The sequence below is a fragment of the Pundamilia nyererei genome, unplaced genomic scaffold, assembly GCF_000239375.1.
Source record: "Pundamilia nyererei isolate P.nyererei 1_Seehausen unplaced genomic scaffold, PunNye1.0 scaffold00005, whole genome shotgun sequence".
NCBI lineage: Eukaryota > Metazoa > Chordata > Actinopteri > Cichliformes > Cichlidae > Pundamilia > Pundamilia nyererei.
In genome coordinates, this window is record NW_005187406.1 from 553757 (window position 1) to 565225 (window position 11469).

General features: G+C 41.8%; 2 protein-coding genes across 3 annotated transcripts in view; both read left to right on the forward strand.

Moving 5' to 3' along the window:
* top2a (DNA topoisomerase II alpha) overlaps window positions 1–8266 on the forward strand; it is a 13853-nt gene extending 5587 nt beyond the window's left edge. Inside the window, exons 15-35 of one of the 2 annotated variants that reach the window (XM_005721625.1) lie at window positions 1132–1237; window positions 1385–1494; window positions 1640–1732; window positions 1811–1925; window positions 2138–2259; window positions 2609–2757; window positions 3049–3280; window positions 3359–3493; window positions 3615–3815; window positions 3954–4149; window positions 4313–4404; window positions 4492–4644; window positions 4744–4827; window positions 5005–5205; window positions 5317–5437; window positions 5882–6040; window positions 6364–6547; window positions 6629–6684; window positions 6782–6901; window positions 7024–7262; window positions 7936–8266. In XM_005721625.1, the coding sequence (XP_005721682.1) occupies window positions 1132–1237; window positions 1385–1494; window positions 1640–1732; window positions 1811–1925; window positions 2138–2259; window positions 2609–2757; window positions 3049–3280; window positions 3359–3493; window positions 3615–3815; window positions 3954–4149; window positions 4313–4404; window positions 4492–4644; window positions 4744–4827; window positions 5005–5205; window positions 5317–5437; window positions 5882–6040; window positions 6364–6547; window positions 6629–6684; window positions 6782–6901; window positions 7024–7262; window positions 7936–8085 (3018 nt within the window). In that variant the 3' untranslated portion in view covers window positions 8086–8266. Of the gene's footprint in view, window positions 1–1131; window positions 1238–1384; window positions 1495–1639; window positions 1733–1810; window positions 1926–2137; window positions 2260–2608; window positions 2758–3048; window positions 3281–3358; window positions 3494–3614; window positions 3816–3953; window positions 4150–4312; window positions 4405–4491; window positions 4645–4743; window positions 4828–5004; window positions 5206–5316; window positions 5438–5878; window positions 6041–6363; window positions 6548–6628; window positions 6685–6781; window positions 6902–7023; window positions 7263–7935 lie in introns of both variants that reach the window. The other variant, XM_005721624.1, reaches the window with a different exon arrangement.
* Window positions 8267–9527: 1261 nt separating this feature from the next.
* On the forward strand, window positions 9528–11409 carry LOC102192246 (gap junction delta-3 protein-like). The gene has a single exon (XM_005721626.1). It carries the CDS (start codon window positions 9592–9594, stop codon window positions 10450–10452), a length of 861 nt encoding a protein of 286 aa, XP_005721683.1. The 5' UTR covers window positions 9528–9591; the 3' UTR covers window positions 10453–11409.
* Window positions 11410–11469: the final 60 nt, after the last annotated feature.

The window sequence follows — 11469 nt, forward strand, 5'->3', positions numbered from 1 at the left end:
CATCATCATCCGTCATCATTTCTGCTACACTGGCAGGGCTAGGGGCCAGGACTCTCCTCTTCGGGTTTTTGGGGGATGTTGCTAACTCTGGGTCCGATAACAGGCAACCCACCCGCAGTAGATGTGCACAGTGTGTCTGCGCTATCAAATACGGCGCATTTCTCGGCTTTTAACAAAATGCTGTACGTCGCCAGATGTTTCATCAGATTCGAGGTGTTACCTCCTTTGCACAGTATCACCTTAAAGCACTTGTTGCAGGCTGCTGAGTTTGCATCTTTTGCTGTGAAGTACAGCCAGACTTTGACCGCTTCGCTTTGGGCATTTTTAATCTGTAGCTCTGCTCTAAAAGTATGTACGTACCTGGGCCCGCCTACTACGCTTGCAAAGGTAAAATGATTGGCTGGAATCCAAAGTGTATGACATCTCAGGGGGAAAAAAAAAAGCACCGAAATAAAGCAATGAAATGTTTGTTGCTTTTTGGTCTGGTTACTACCGTTAGGGTACCCATCCCTACAACCGAGTAATATGAGTTTGTTCTTCTAAGACAGGGGTGGGCAATTCCAGGCCCCGAGGGCCGGTGTCCTGCAGGTTTTAGATCTCACCTTGGGTCAACACACCTGAATCACATGATTAGTTTGTTACCAGGCCTCTGGAGAACTTCAGGACATATTGAGGAGCTAATTTAGCCATTTAAATCAGCTGTGTTGGTTAAAGGATACATCTAAAACCTGGAGGGACACCGGCCCTGGAGGCCTGGAATTGCCCACCCCTGTTCTAAGATCTTATTGTTCTTATGAGCATTCTTCACAACATGCACACATTTGTTTTGTTTTTCTTCCCTCAAAGACACCTGAGAGATGCACAGTTGAGCTATGGCATGTGCTTATTTGTTAATGTGACTGAGTTTTTAACCATGTTGGAAATTTGAAACGATACTGCCATCTGCTGTCAAAACCTCAGAATACTCAGAGCTTAATGGAAAGCTTGCCCCCCCCCCCTTTTTTTTTTTCCTTTTTAATTCCAAGTTACTTTTAAATTAAAAATCCACTTTTTTTAATAATATTAAAATGTGAAAAGCTTTAAATGACTAGGCGTCAAGGTGATGGACATCGTATTTCTGTGTCTCTTCAGGCGTCTTTCAAGAAAAATCAGCTGTCTTTCTACAGTATTCCTGAATTCAATGCATGGAAGGAGAGCCAGCAAAACCACAAATCTTGGAAAATAAAATACTACAAAGGTTTGTTACAAACCCCTGTGTGGTAGTAAAACGGACAAGTAAGCAACACATAATGCATATGGCCATTGTCATCGTTATAGTTTCTATATTGTTTTGTTGTAACTTGTACCATCTCTTTTTTTTCTTTTGTGGCTATTGCCCATCTAGGTTTGGGAACCAGCACATCACAGGAAGCCAAGGAGTACTTCTCTGATATGCAGAGACATCGTATCCCATTCAAGTACTCAGGACCTGAAGACGATGAAGCTATCACCCTTGTAAGATGTTACCCATCTGTGTGGATCATTCCTTGGCCAATTTATATTTGATCTGGACTTTTTAAACATCCTGTAGGCCATGACTAACAGTTGGAGCATTAGTTCTTGGGTCTGTATTTACAATTCTTTTTTTCTCTCTGGGAAGGCCTTTAGCAAGAAGAAAGTGGAAGAGCGAAAAGAGTGGCTTACCAACTTTATGATTAACAGACGCCAGCGCAGAGAGCACAACCTGCCTGAGGTAATGTCTGTGCAATTGGTGAACTCAATATCTTGTTTCTGTTCTGTTAAGTTTGACTGTTTTACTGTCTCTTTGCAGGAGTACCTGTACGGTCAGTCAACCAAGTCCCTGTCGTACAACGACTTCGTCAACAAGGAGCTGGTACTTTTCTCCAACTCTGATAACGAGAGGTCCATTCCCTGCCTGGTGGATGGTACGTGAAATAATGATAATTAAGAAAAAAGGAAAGATTTAAAGCCATTAACTAATTATGGAGAAATAGAAAGCTGAGAGTTGTCCAGATCCAGTTTAAAATTTAAGTCATTTGAGCATGTGTTCAGGGAAGGGTTTGCTGAGTCTTCTTGACAGGTGTAAAAGGTTGTGAACCGCTGGTCTAATGTCTGGATGCATTTGTGTTTACATCAGGACTGAAACCAGGTCAGAGGAAGGTGTTGTACTGTTGTTTCAAGAGGAACGACAAGCGAGAGGTGAAGGTGGCACAGCTGGCAGGCTCAGTGGCTGAGATGTCGGCCTATCACCATGGAGAGGTGAGGTGGCTTTAATGTGTGGGTTTTGTCAGTGTGTTTCTAATTTAGATTCTTGGTTTGACTTTTCAGTTTAACTGTATCATTTTTATGTTCACTTCTTTTTAAATAGGCTTTGCTTTTGAATACTGTATGTTATTAGCCATCAAATTTTTATATCTAAGGGTAGCTGTCAATTTTGCCAGAACTTGAATTGTTACACATGGAGAAGGTTCCGGTTAAATTAAGTTTATTTAAAGGAAAGTAGAAGCAGTGATCTTTCATAGAAAGATTTAAAAAAAACAATGCAAGTCATTCTGGCTGTACATAGCTGTTTCTGTTGTATTTACTCTAAACTCTTTCTTGTTTTCAGGTCTCTCTGATGATGACCATCATTGGTTTAGCCCAGAACTTTGTGGGAAGCAACAACATGAATCTCTTGCAGCCTCTGGGACAGTTTGGAACCAGATTGCACGGTGGCAAGGACTCTGCCAGCCCTCGATACATCTTCACTATGCTCAGGTACGCAGGATTTCTCATAGATTTAATAACGAAGTGCTTATGTAGGGAGCCAGCAACCGAAAAGAGGCTACTATTGGTCAGTGTTAAGAAGGCTTATTGTAGTTAAACCGCTGTCACTTCTTGCACTGCTACATCATGCATTGTGGATGAATGAGTTGTATGTAAGTGTGTAGAACTATCAGCCCATGTTCTGCACTTTTTTTCATGAATCTAACAAAATGGGGACAGTTTTTTACATGGATTAGTTACTGAGTCACTAACGAAAATTCTCCCACCAATCTTTACTTCTAGCCCCCTCGCCCGCCTTGTTTTCCCAGCAGTGGATGGCAACTTGCTCAAGTATAACTATGATGACAACCAGCGCGTAGAGCCTGAATGGTACATTCCCATCATCCCCACTGTGCTTGTGAACGGAGCCGAAGGCATCGGCACAGGTTGGGCCAGCAAGATTCCAAACTACGACATTCGTGAGATCATCAGCAACATCAACCGTATGCTCGACGGCGAGGAACCTCTGCCCATGGTCAGGATGGTTTCCTGAGATCTGCCATGTTGGGTGATTTGCTGTGCAAAAACTAAGTGCTTGTTTTTCCTCCTACAGCTTCCAAATTATAAAGACTTCAGAGGCACAATTGAGCAGGTGATGGATAACCAGTACTTGAATAGTGGAGAGATCTCCATCCTTGATTCGACCACTATTGAAATCTCTGAATTACCTGTAAAAACATGGACACAGGTTGGTCAATTAAGTCATTTCCAGAACATTTTGCCATATGTACGCATAGTGTTTATTAGATTGACTCAAATAAATACCCTCTTACCCTTTTGCTGAACTCTTCATGTACTTTCTCGTCTAGGCTTACAAGGAGAATGTGCTGGAGCCGATGCTGAATGGCACAGAGAAGGTTCCTCCTCTCATCACAGACTACAAGGACTACCACACTGACACCACGGTGCGCTTTGTGGTCAAGATGACAGAAGAGAAGCTGAGGGAGGCTGAGGCTGCTGGCCTCCATAAAGTCTTCAAGCTGCAGAGCCCCCTCACCTGCAACTCGATGGTAATGATTGCCACTTATTTGCACACATTCACAGCAGGATGAATAAAGTCGTCTATTGCTTTCCTGTGAAATCTCAAACATTTATCCACATATTTCCAAACCCTGTGAAGCATCAGCATTTTTCCCTTTGTTTTCCAGGTTCTGTTTGACCACGTGGGTAGCCTGAAAAAGTATGAGTCTGTGCAGGATATCATCAGAGATTTCTTTGAGTTGAGGATGAAGTACTACGTGCTGAGAAAGGACTGGTTGGCAGGCATGCTGGGAGCAGAGAGCGCCAAGCTCAGCAACCAGGCTCGCTTCATCCTGGAGAAAATTCAGGGCACCTTGGTCATTGGTAAGTGCAAAGTTTCAAATAGATTCTGTGTTGTTGTTTGCTTGTTTGTTTTCAAGCACATTTTTCAATAACAGTGGAAAATCCTGTATATCTTCTGATATAGTTATTTATAGTTAGTTTGGTTGTTCCTTGATTAGTATTAATACTGTCCGTGTGTGTGCAGAGAACAAGCCAAAGAAGGAGCTGATCCGCATGCTCCAACAGATGGGCTACGACTCCGACCCAGTCAAGACTTGGAAACAGGCTCAGGAGAAGGTGGGACACTCTGATTCCGACAGTTCCAACTAAGTTCAGCTACAACAGAGAGGGATGTTAAATAACCACCTGTGTGAACTCTCTTAGAATGAGGAGGAGATGGAGGAGGAGGAGGAGGAGGGGGAAGGAGGAGAAAAAGACGACTCGACTGGACCGGACTACAATTATCTGCTGAGCATGCCCATGTGGTTCTTGACAAAAGAGAAAAAGGAGGAGCTGTGCAAACAGAGGGATGCTAAGGTGAGCTATGCGGCAAACTTAGTGATGCTTTAAGCTTGAAATGGTAGATTATTAGCTCCTGTGTTAAGGTCGTGTGTTTCTGTCCTAACTCTTGTACAGGTGACAGAGCTAAACACCCTAAAGAAAAAGAGTCCAGCAGACCTGTGGAGGGAGGACCTTGCTGCCTTCTCTGAGGAACTGGCGGTACTGGATCTTTTCTGTCTTCCTCTTTTCTTTTCCTTTTTCTGCTTTATATCCAATCAGTGCACTTTGTTAGTCATGTGATCAGATTGTGATAATGTTATATCTAAAGAACAACTGTGATCGGTGCTTTTGCTCCTGGTCAAACTTGTGATGTATTTTTCTTCTTCTTGTGTTTAGCGGGTTGAGGCAAAGGAAAAGGAAAATGCCACCCTTCCTGTAAAAACTGGAAAAGGCAAAGCAGTAAAGGTGAAAAAGGAGACTTTGCCCACTCCACAGGGCCGCCGCGTCATTCCACGCGTCACCAGCACCATGAAGGCTGAAGCTAACAGGAAGGCTGATCTGAAGAAAGGAGAGGGCAAGAGAGGAAAGAAAATCAAGGTATGTTTTCATATGTGATTGTGCATATAAACTGTTTTTTACATTAACACATTCAGAACAACAAACTGCCCAAAAGTAACATTTTTCTTGACCTCATTTCTGTCTCTGAAGAGTGAAGATGTTGTGATGAAGATGGAGTTTGGAGAGGATGCAGAAAATACAGAGCCGGTTGAGGAAACGGGCTTAGCTGCACGGCTGAGCAAGAAAACCAAGACCCAAGCAGCAGAAAAAGGTAGAAATGACTGTTCAGGATATCGCCTGGAAATCATTTCAACTATGATCACACACCTCTGCTTACTGGTGTAACCACGAAGCTCTTTAGTGAGATCTAGTGGCAAACCTGTAACAATACACATTTTGCAGACTTGACCTCCACAATCAAAGTTTTGAAAATTGCCGGCTCTCAACTAAATGATATTGTACTCCGCCAACATGGATACAAACTCCGTTTTTGGGGAATTAAAGTTTAGATTATGTTTTCAACAACCTAATCCAAACTATACAGACGTTCCTTCATGCACACAAAACTGGATTGTGTAAAATTTGGTGCTTGCTATAACATTCACTCAAAAATGTTGATAATCATAAGCAAGTTTCTATAATAAATATCAGTTTGCACTTAAATTTTACATTTTTGTTTAAGTTCATAAAGAAGTGCATTTCTCGTGTGCAGCAGCATCAAAGACGGGCAAGCAGACCACTCTTCAGTTCAAGCCTGTTACCAAGAAGCCCAAGAAAAACGCATGGTCAGATGAGGATGTCAGCCTGTCGGACAGTGAAGTAGAGGCAGAGGAAGCGGCTGCCCCCAGAGAGCGCGTAGAACGGAAAACCAAAGGTGAATCTGCTTGATGGCCCACACTGCTTCCTCTGCTGATGGATAACTCTTTAAGTGGTGTGATTTCCTATTTATTTATGTTATGTTTGTTACACCTAAATGTTTTAGATAATTAAAAAAATGTAAATAATAGAGTAAACATAAAATGCTTTTTCTAAATGAAGGTGTTTATTATTAAGATTATTAACTTATCTGGAAATGAGCCAAATTGAAGGGTTTTTGAGCAGCATTTTAACACCTCAGCTTCTCATGCTTGTTTTCTTTGACAAAGCGCAGCATTACTAAAGCTGCCTTTTCATTTTGTTCTTTTTTTACTGTTTAAGCTGCGGTGAAGTACAGCATGTCTGACAGTGAAGATGATTTTGATGACTGGGGGAAGAAGGACGCTCCAAAAAGGAAGGCTTTAATAAGTGACGATGATGATGCAAGCTTCGCCCCAGATCCCAGCACTGTGTCGGACAATGATGTGGACTCTCCAGCTCCGCCTCCCAAAGCTGCAGAACCCACGTGAGTATAAGAAAAACCTTAAAACGTATCTTTCTTTTGTTTTAATGTACCTTAAAAACAAACCTTGTCTTTTGTCTGCAGGAAGAAGGTAGCAAAAAGCAAATCGACAGTTAAAAAAACAGACACAAAGTCGAGCTGTAAGTATTTTCGTTTAGGATCATAGTTTGATGAATTTGCGAAATGTGGGGCCAAGGCTCTGAGGACTGGATATTTTGTCTCTGTGGCACTTTACAGCTCTGTCAGATGATCAGGAGCCAGCATCCAAGCCTCCAACTCAACGTAAAACCAAAGAGGCCGCACCGAAGAAGCCCGCCGCTGCCAAGAAACCAGCTGCATCCAAGAAGAAGGCTGCAGGTAACACAGATGTTTGTTTGGTCTTATAAAGGTCACAGGTAGATTTGAGCACATGATCATTATAAAACAAAGAAATCAACAAATTTATCTTTGGAATGTCGTTTTTTTTGTTTTTTCTCTAGATGTGAAGCAGCCATCTATCTTGGATGCTCTCTCTAAACCCAAACCTGCGTCCAGGGCTCCTGCTGCCAAGAAGGTCCCGTCATTCGACTCTAGCGACTCAGAGATTGAAAAGAAAGCTCCCGTCACAAAACAGAAACCTGTTCTTAAACGTAAAAAGAACCTCAGTGATGACTCTGACAGCAGCTCCTCAGATGACCTCATGTCACGACTCAAATCCAAGACGACTGCTGGCACCAAGGTCAGTTTTTATACTGAACACTCGTTTTCTATTTATGTGTTACGTCATAAGATGTGATTCAAGTATTTCAGAAGTTGGCATATTCCTGCAGTACAGTAGCCCAACCTCAGGAAGTAAAACTCTAAATATAAGATAAGATAAGATAAGATAACCTTTATTAGTCCCACACGTGGGAAATTTGTTTTGTCACAGCAGGAAGTGGACAGTGCAAAAGTTATGAGGCAAAAATTAGGATACAATAAGAATAAATACAGTACACACCTGTACAGAATAGAATAAATAAAATACTATATACAGTAGAATAAAATAAAATAAATATACAATAAGATAAAAATAGAATACAAATACAAATGCTATATGCAACTGAGTAAAAATACAACGATGACAGAAAGGATTATTGCACTTAGTATTATTGCATATGTATGGATGTGTGTGTTTGATCAGTTAAAGTTTTTATTATAAAATGAAATACTATAAACTCTGACCACGAAAAAGTGGCTCAACAATGAAGCTATTAAAAGAATAAAAGTAGCTTTTTAAATGGTGACATTTGAAATAAAACTACTGACTTAAGTAGAACAAATGATTCTCTGCTACACATGTTTAGATTTTAAAGGTTTCCTGTATGCATCCTGTGCTAATATAATCCTTTTAATCTCCTTTTCTGCTACAGAAGAGCAAGAAGTGGGAAGAGGATGAGAGTTTCCAGGTTTCAGACCCTGAAGAAGCTGCTCCTGTAGCTGCAGCACCACGGGATAAACCCTCACGGGCCCGGAAACCCATCACCTACAACCTGGACTCAGATTCAGATGAAGATTTTTAAATAATAGTTCTCAAATTGTTATTTCGAAAAGATGACATAAATGTTGTAGTGTGCCATGCAGGTAATATTGCACTCATTTTATCTGTTGAAGTTCAGCTGCATTTACACTCGCCTCATATATGGACCTTGGACCAGCAATCTGTAACCTTTAAATTAAAAAAAGACATAAACAAAAACTCACCATTGTTTATTTTTTTAAAAAAAATCGTATTATTTCAAAAAGAAGGGGGAAAAAAAGCTGGTATACAAGTCTAGTTTTAATAGTATTTGTTCTTAGCTTCTAGGCGTATTTTGTAATCCACTTGTTTGTGTTTTGTGCTGTCCTGTAAATATTTCTTTGGCTGTTCAGTTTACCTTTAAAAAATAAAGTTTTTTTTTATTGATTGCATGGTGTGTTTGATTCGTGTCACCGGGTTGTGTTGGGGCTCCTGTTTAATGAAAAAAGCTACTTGCTTTAATCTTGTAGAAAGATTTTAATGCAATGCAGCAGTAGGAGCATCCAAATATACACTATATTGCTAAAAGTATTCACTTATCTGCCTTCAAACACATGAATTTGAGTAAACTCCCGTTCTTAATCCGTAGGGTTTAATATTGGTTCTGCAGGCCAGTCGAGTTCTTCCACATCAGACTCATGTCTTTATGGCCCTTGCTTTGTGCACTGGTGGACTCGTCCATCAGATTGCCAGACAGGAAAGTGATTCATTGCTCCAGAGAACACGTCTCCACAGCTCTAGAGTCCAGTGGTTCCATCCCAGACTGTATTGAGCTCAGTGATGAAAGGCTTGTATACAGCTGCTCAGCTATGAAAAGCCACCCTATGCACTGTTCTTGAGCTAATCTAAAATATTTGTAGAAGCAGTCCGCATGCCTAAGTGCATTTGTTATACACATGTGGTCATGGAAGTGATTGGAGCACATGATCCAATGATTTGGATTGGTACCTGCTTACTTGGGAAAACAAACATGACGGTAGGTCATGAGTCTCTGCATAGTAGATTAACACTGTCGTCAGACTATTTTATCTTGGCATCTCTGGCATCTCTGAAATGTAGGAGTTGGGTTTCAACCTGTCCATTCGCAAAGTTTAAATGTATGAAATGGAACCTTGGATCAGTCTTGAGGTTGGTTACTGTACTCTACAATGTTAGCTGGTTGTATTTTATGCTAACTGAAGGAGAAAAGAACTGAAAGGATATATTACAGGCTGTTGCTACAGTTTTTTTTCCTGAAGCGTTGTGCTTTATGTACTCTCTTTGCGGGTTCTTTGCGTCATTTTTGGTTTCAGCCCACTAAGACAGCCCACTGAGCAACTAAGGTGGATGAGCCTTGAAGCAACATTTAATCAGGTTTGATGGGTTCAGTTACACCGTGAGTCACTGATTGGAGATTACAATAACAAGAATTCTAGTTTCATTTTTAAGACAAAGGCAGCATTTGCTCTGAGACGAACAGCTGAACAAGCCTCCAGACTTCCAAGAAGACAGACCTGACAGAGCTGCAGCCATGGGTGAGTGGGGCTTCATCGGTGGATTATTTAAAGACTTCCAGACCCATTTACCGATGCTGGGTCGTTTCTGGCTCGTCCTCGTTTTGGTGTTTAGGATACTAATCCTGGGAACTGTGGCCAGTGACATGTTTGAGGACGAGCAGGAGGAATTTACCTGTAACACCCTCCAGCCAGGATGTAAGCAGGTGTGTTACGATGAGGCTTTCCCCATCTCCCAGTACAGATTCTGGGTGTTTCATTTGATCCTCATCGCTACACCTTCTCTGCTTTACTTCGTGTATGTAACACATCAAGATCACAAGAGGGCCAACAGCTCCTCGTCGAGGAAAAGGAGCAGCAGGAAGAACAGAGAAGAAAGAACTTCCAAGGCGCTCTACATTATCACTGTGATCTTCCGCATACTGGCAGAAATCGGCTTCTTATTTGTCCAGTGGCGTCTCTATGGCTTTGAGGTGAAGGCCCATTTCCAATGTAGCCGTTCTCCCTGCCCCCTAACAGTGGAGTGCTTCACTTCCCGGCCTGCAGAGAAAACAATCTTCCTCCTCTTCTACTTTGCTGTAGGGGTGGTATCAGCATTTTCCAGCATTGTTGAGTTTCTCTACGTCTCTTGTAAGTGGTTTTGCTCAGACCAGGAGGACAGAATCTACCACTGTGACTGCGAGAATCTCCGCAACCACAAGCAAGAGGATACAGAGGAGAAATCAGTAGGAGAGACGATGTCAGTGAGCACGGCCAGCAGTGTGAGAATGAAGAAGGGATCAGTGAGAAGCAGCTCCAGTCGACAGAGCTCCAGCATCAGTCACAAGTACAAGAATCCAAGAGGAAAATATGTGAGCGCCTCGAGGCTTACATTGTGAGAGGACACATATGCTGCAATCACAGCATCCTCCTTTTTCTATCATAAATTTGTGACTACATTTCTAATTCCCTCTACATGTTTTCCTCTTCATGTGTATTGGCGACATCATGAAGAAACTTATGGGAAAATGACAAAACGAGCATAGACGATAAGAAGGACGCATGAGAGACATCATTGACTTGTTAGTTCTGCTGAATGACGAAAGTCTGCAAGCATTTTGACAGAAACATTTCCTGGAAAACACTTGACAAACTTCCTTACAGGTGATTGGTTTTTAGTCAATGTTGCCCTTTCGTAGCTGTCAGATTCATCAAACATAGAACCTCTAACCCAGCAGGGGATTCAGGCCATACCGAGACGAAAATAAGACCCAAGAAACCTTGAAAATGAGTACTATTTTTATATTTCTTGGAGAGCCACGCCTTGGTCCTACTGGTTCGACTTGCTCTTCTCTCTTCTGCTTTCTCTCTCCCCTTTGTTTGTGTGAATGTTGGCATTTGGTTTTTGTGTTTCAGAAGTCAAGCCTCAACCTTACCTGCCCACACATTTCCAGACTGTGGCTAATTACTGTGTTGACTTTGCTGATTACTTGTTGGCTTCTTAAGGCTGAGGAGTTCCTTCAGTTGACCCCAGGCTGTTGCACCACTCAGTGTAGCTTCGTTTGCATGCTACACTGCCAGTGGGCGAGGACCCTCTGCCTATGGTGAAGAGAGAGAATGGCTTCCTGAGTGTTCTAGGGTTTATTAAACTGCCTCAAATAAATATACTTATATATTTCCGGTGCTTTTAACACCACTTTTAAGTCCACTTTGCTAAACTCTTTATTGACTTTCTGGTCCAGACCTAAAAGGAGAGTATGCTGGAGCCGATGCTAAATGGCACAAAGAAGGTTTCTCCTCTCATCAGAGACTATAAGGACTAGAGATGGACCGATCCGATATTACGTATCGGTATCGGTCCGATACTGACCTAAATTACTGGATCGGATATCGGAGAAAAATAAAAAATGTAATCC

What these genes read in the sequence shown, in the direction of transcription:
- LOC102192246 (XM_005721626.1), top strand. Translation starts at nt 9,592, where the DNA reads ATGGGTGAGTGGGGCTTCATCGGTGGATTATTTAAAGACTTCCAGACC.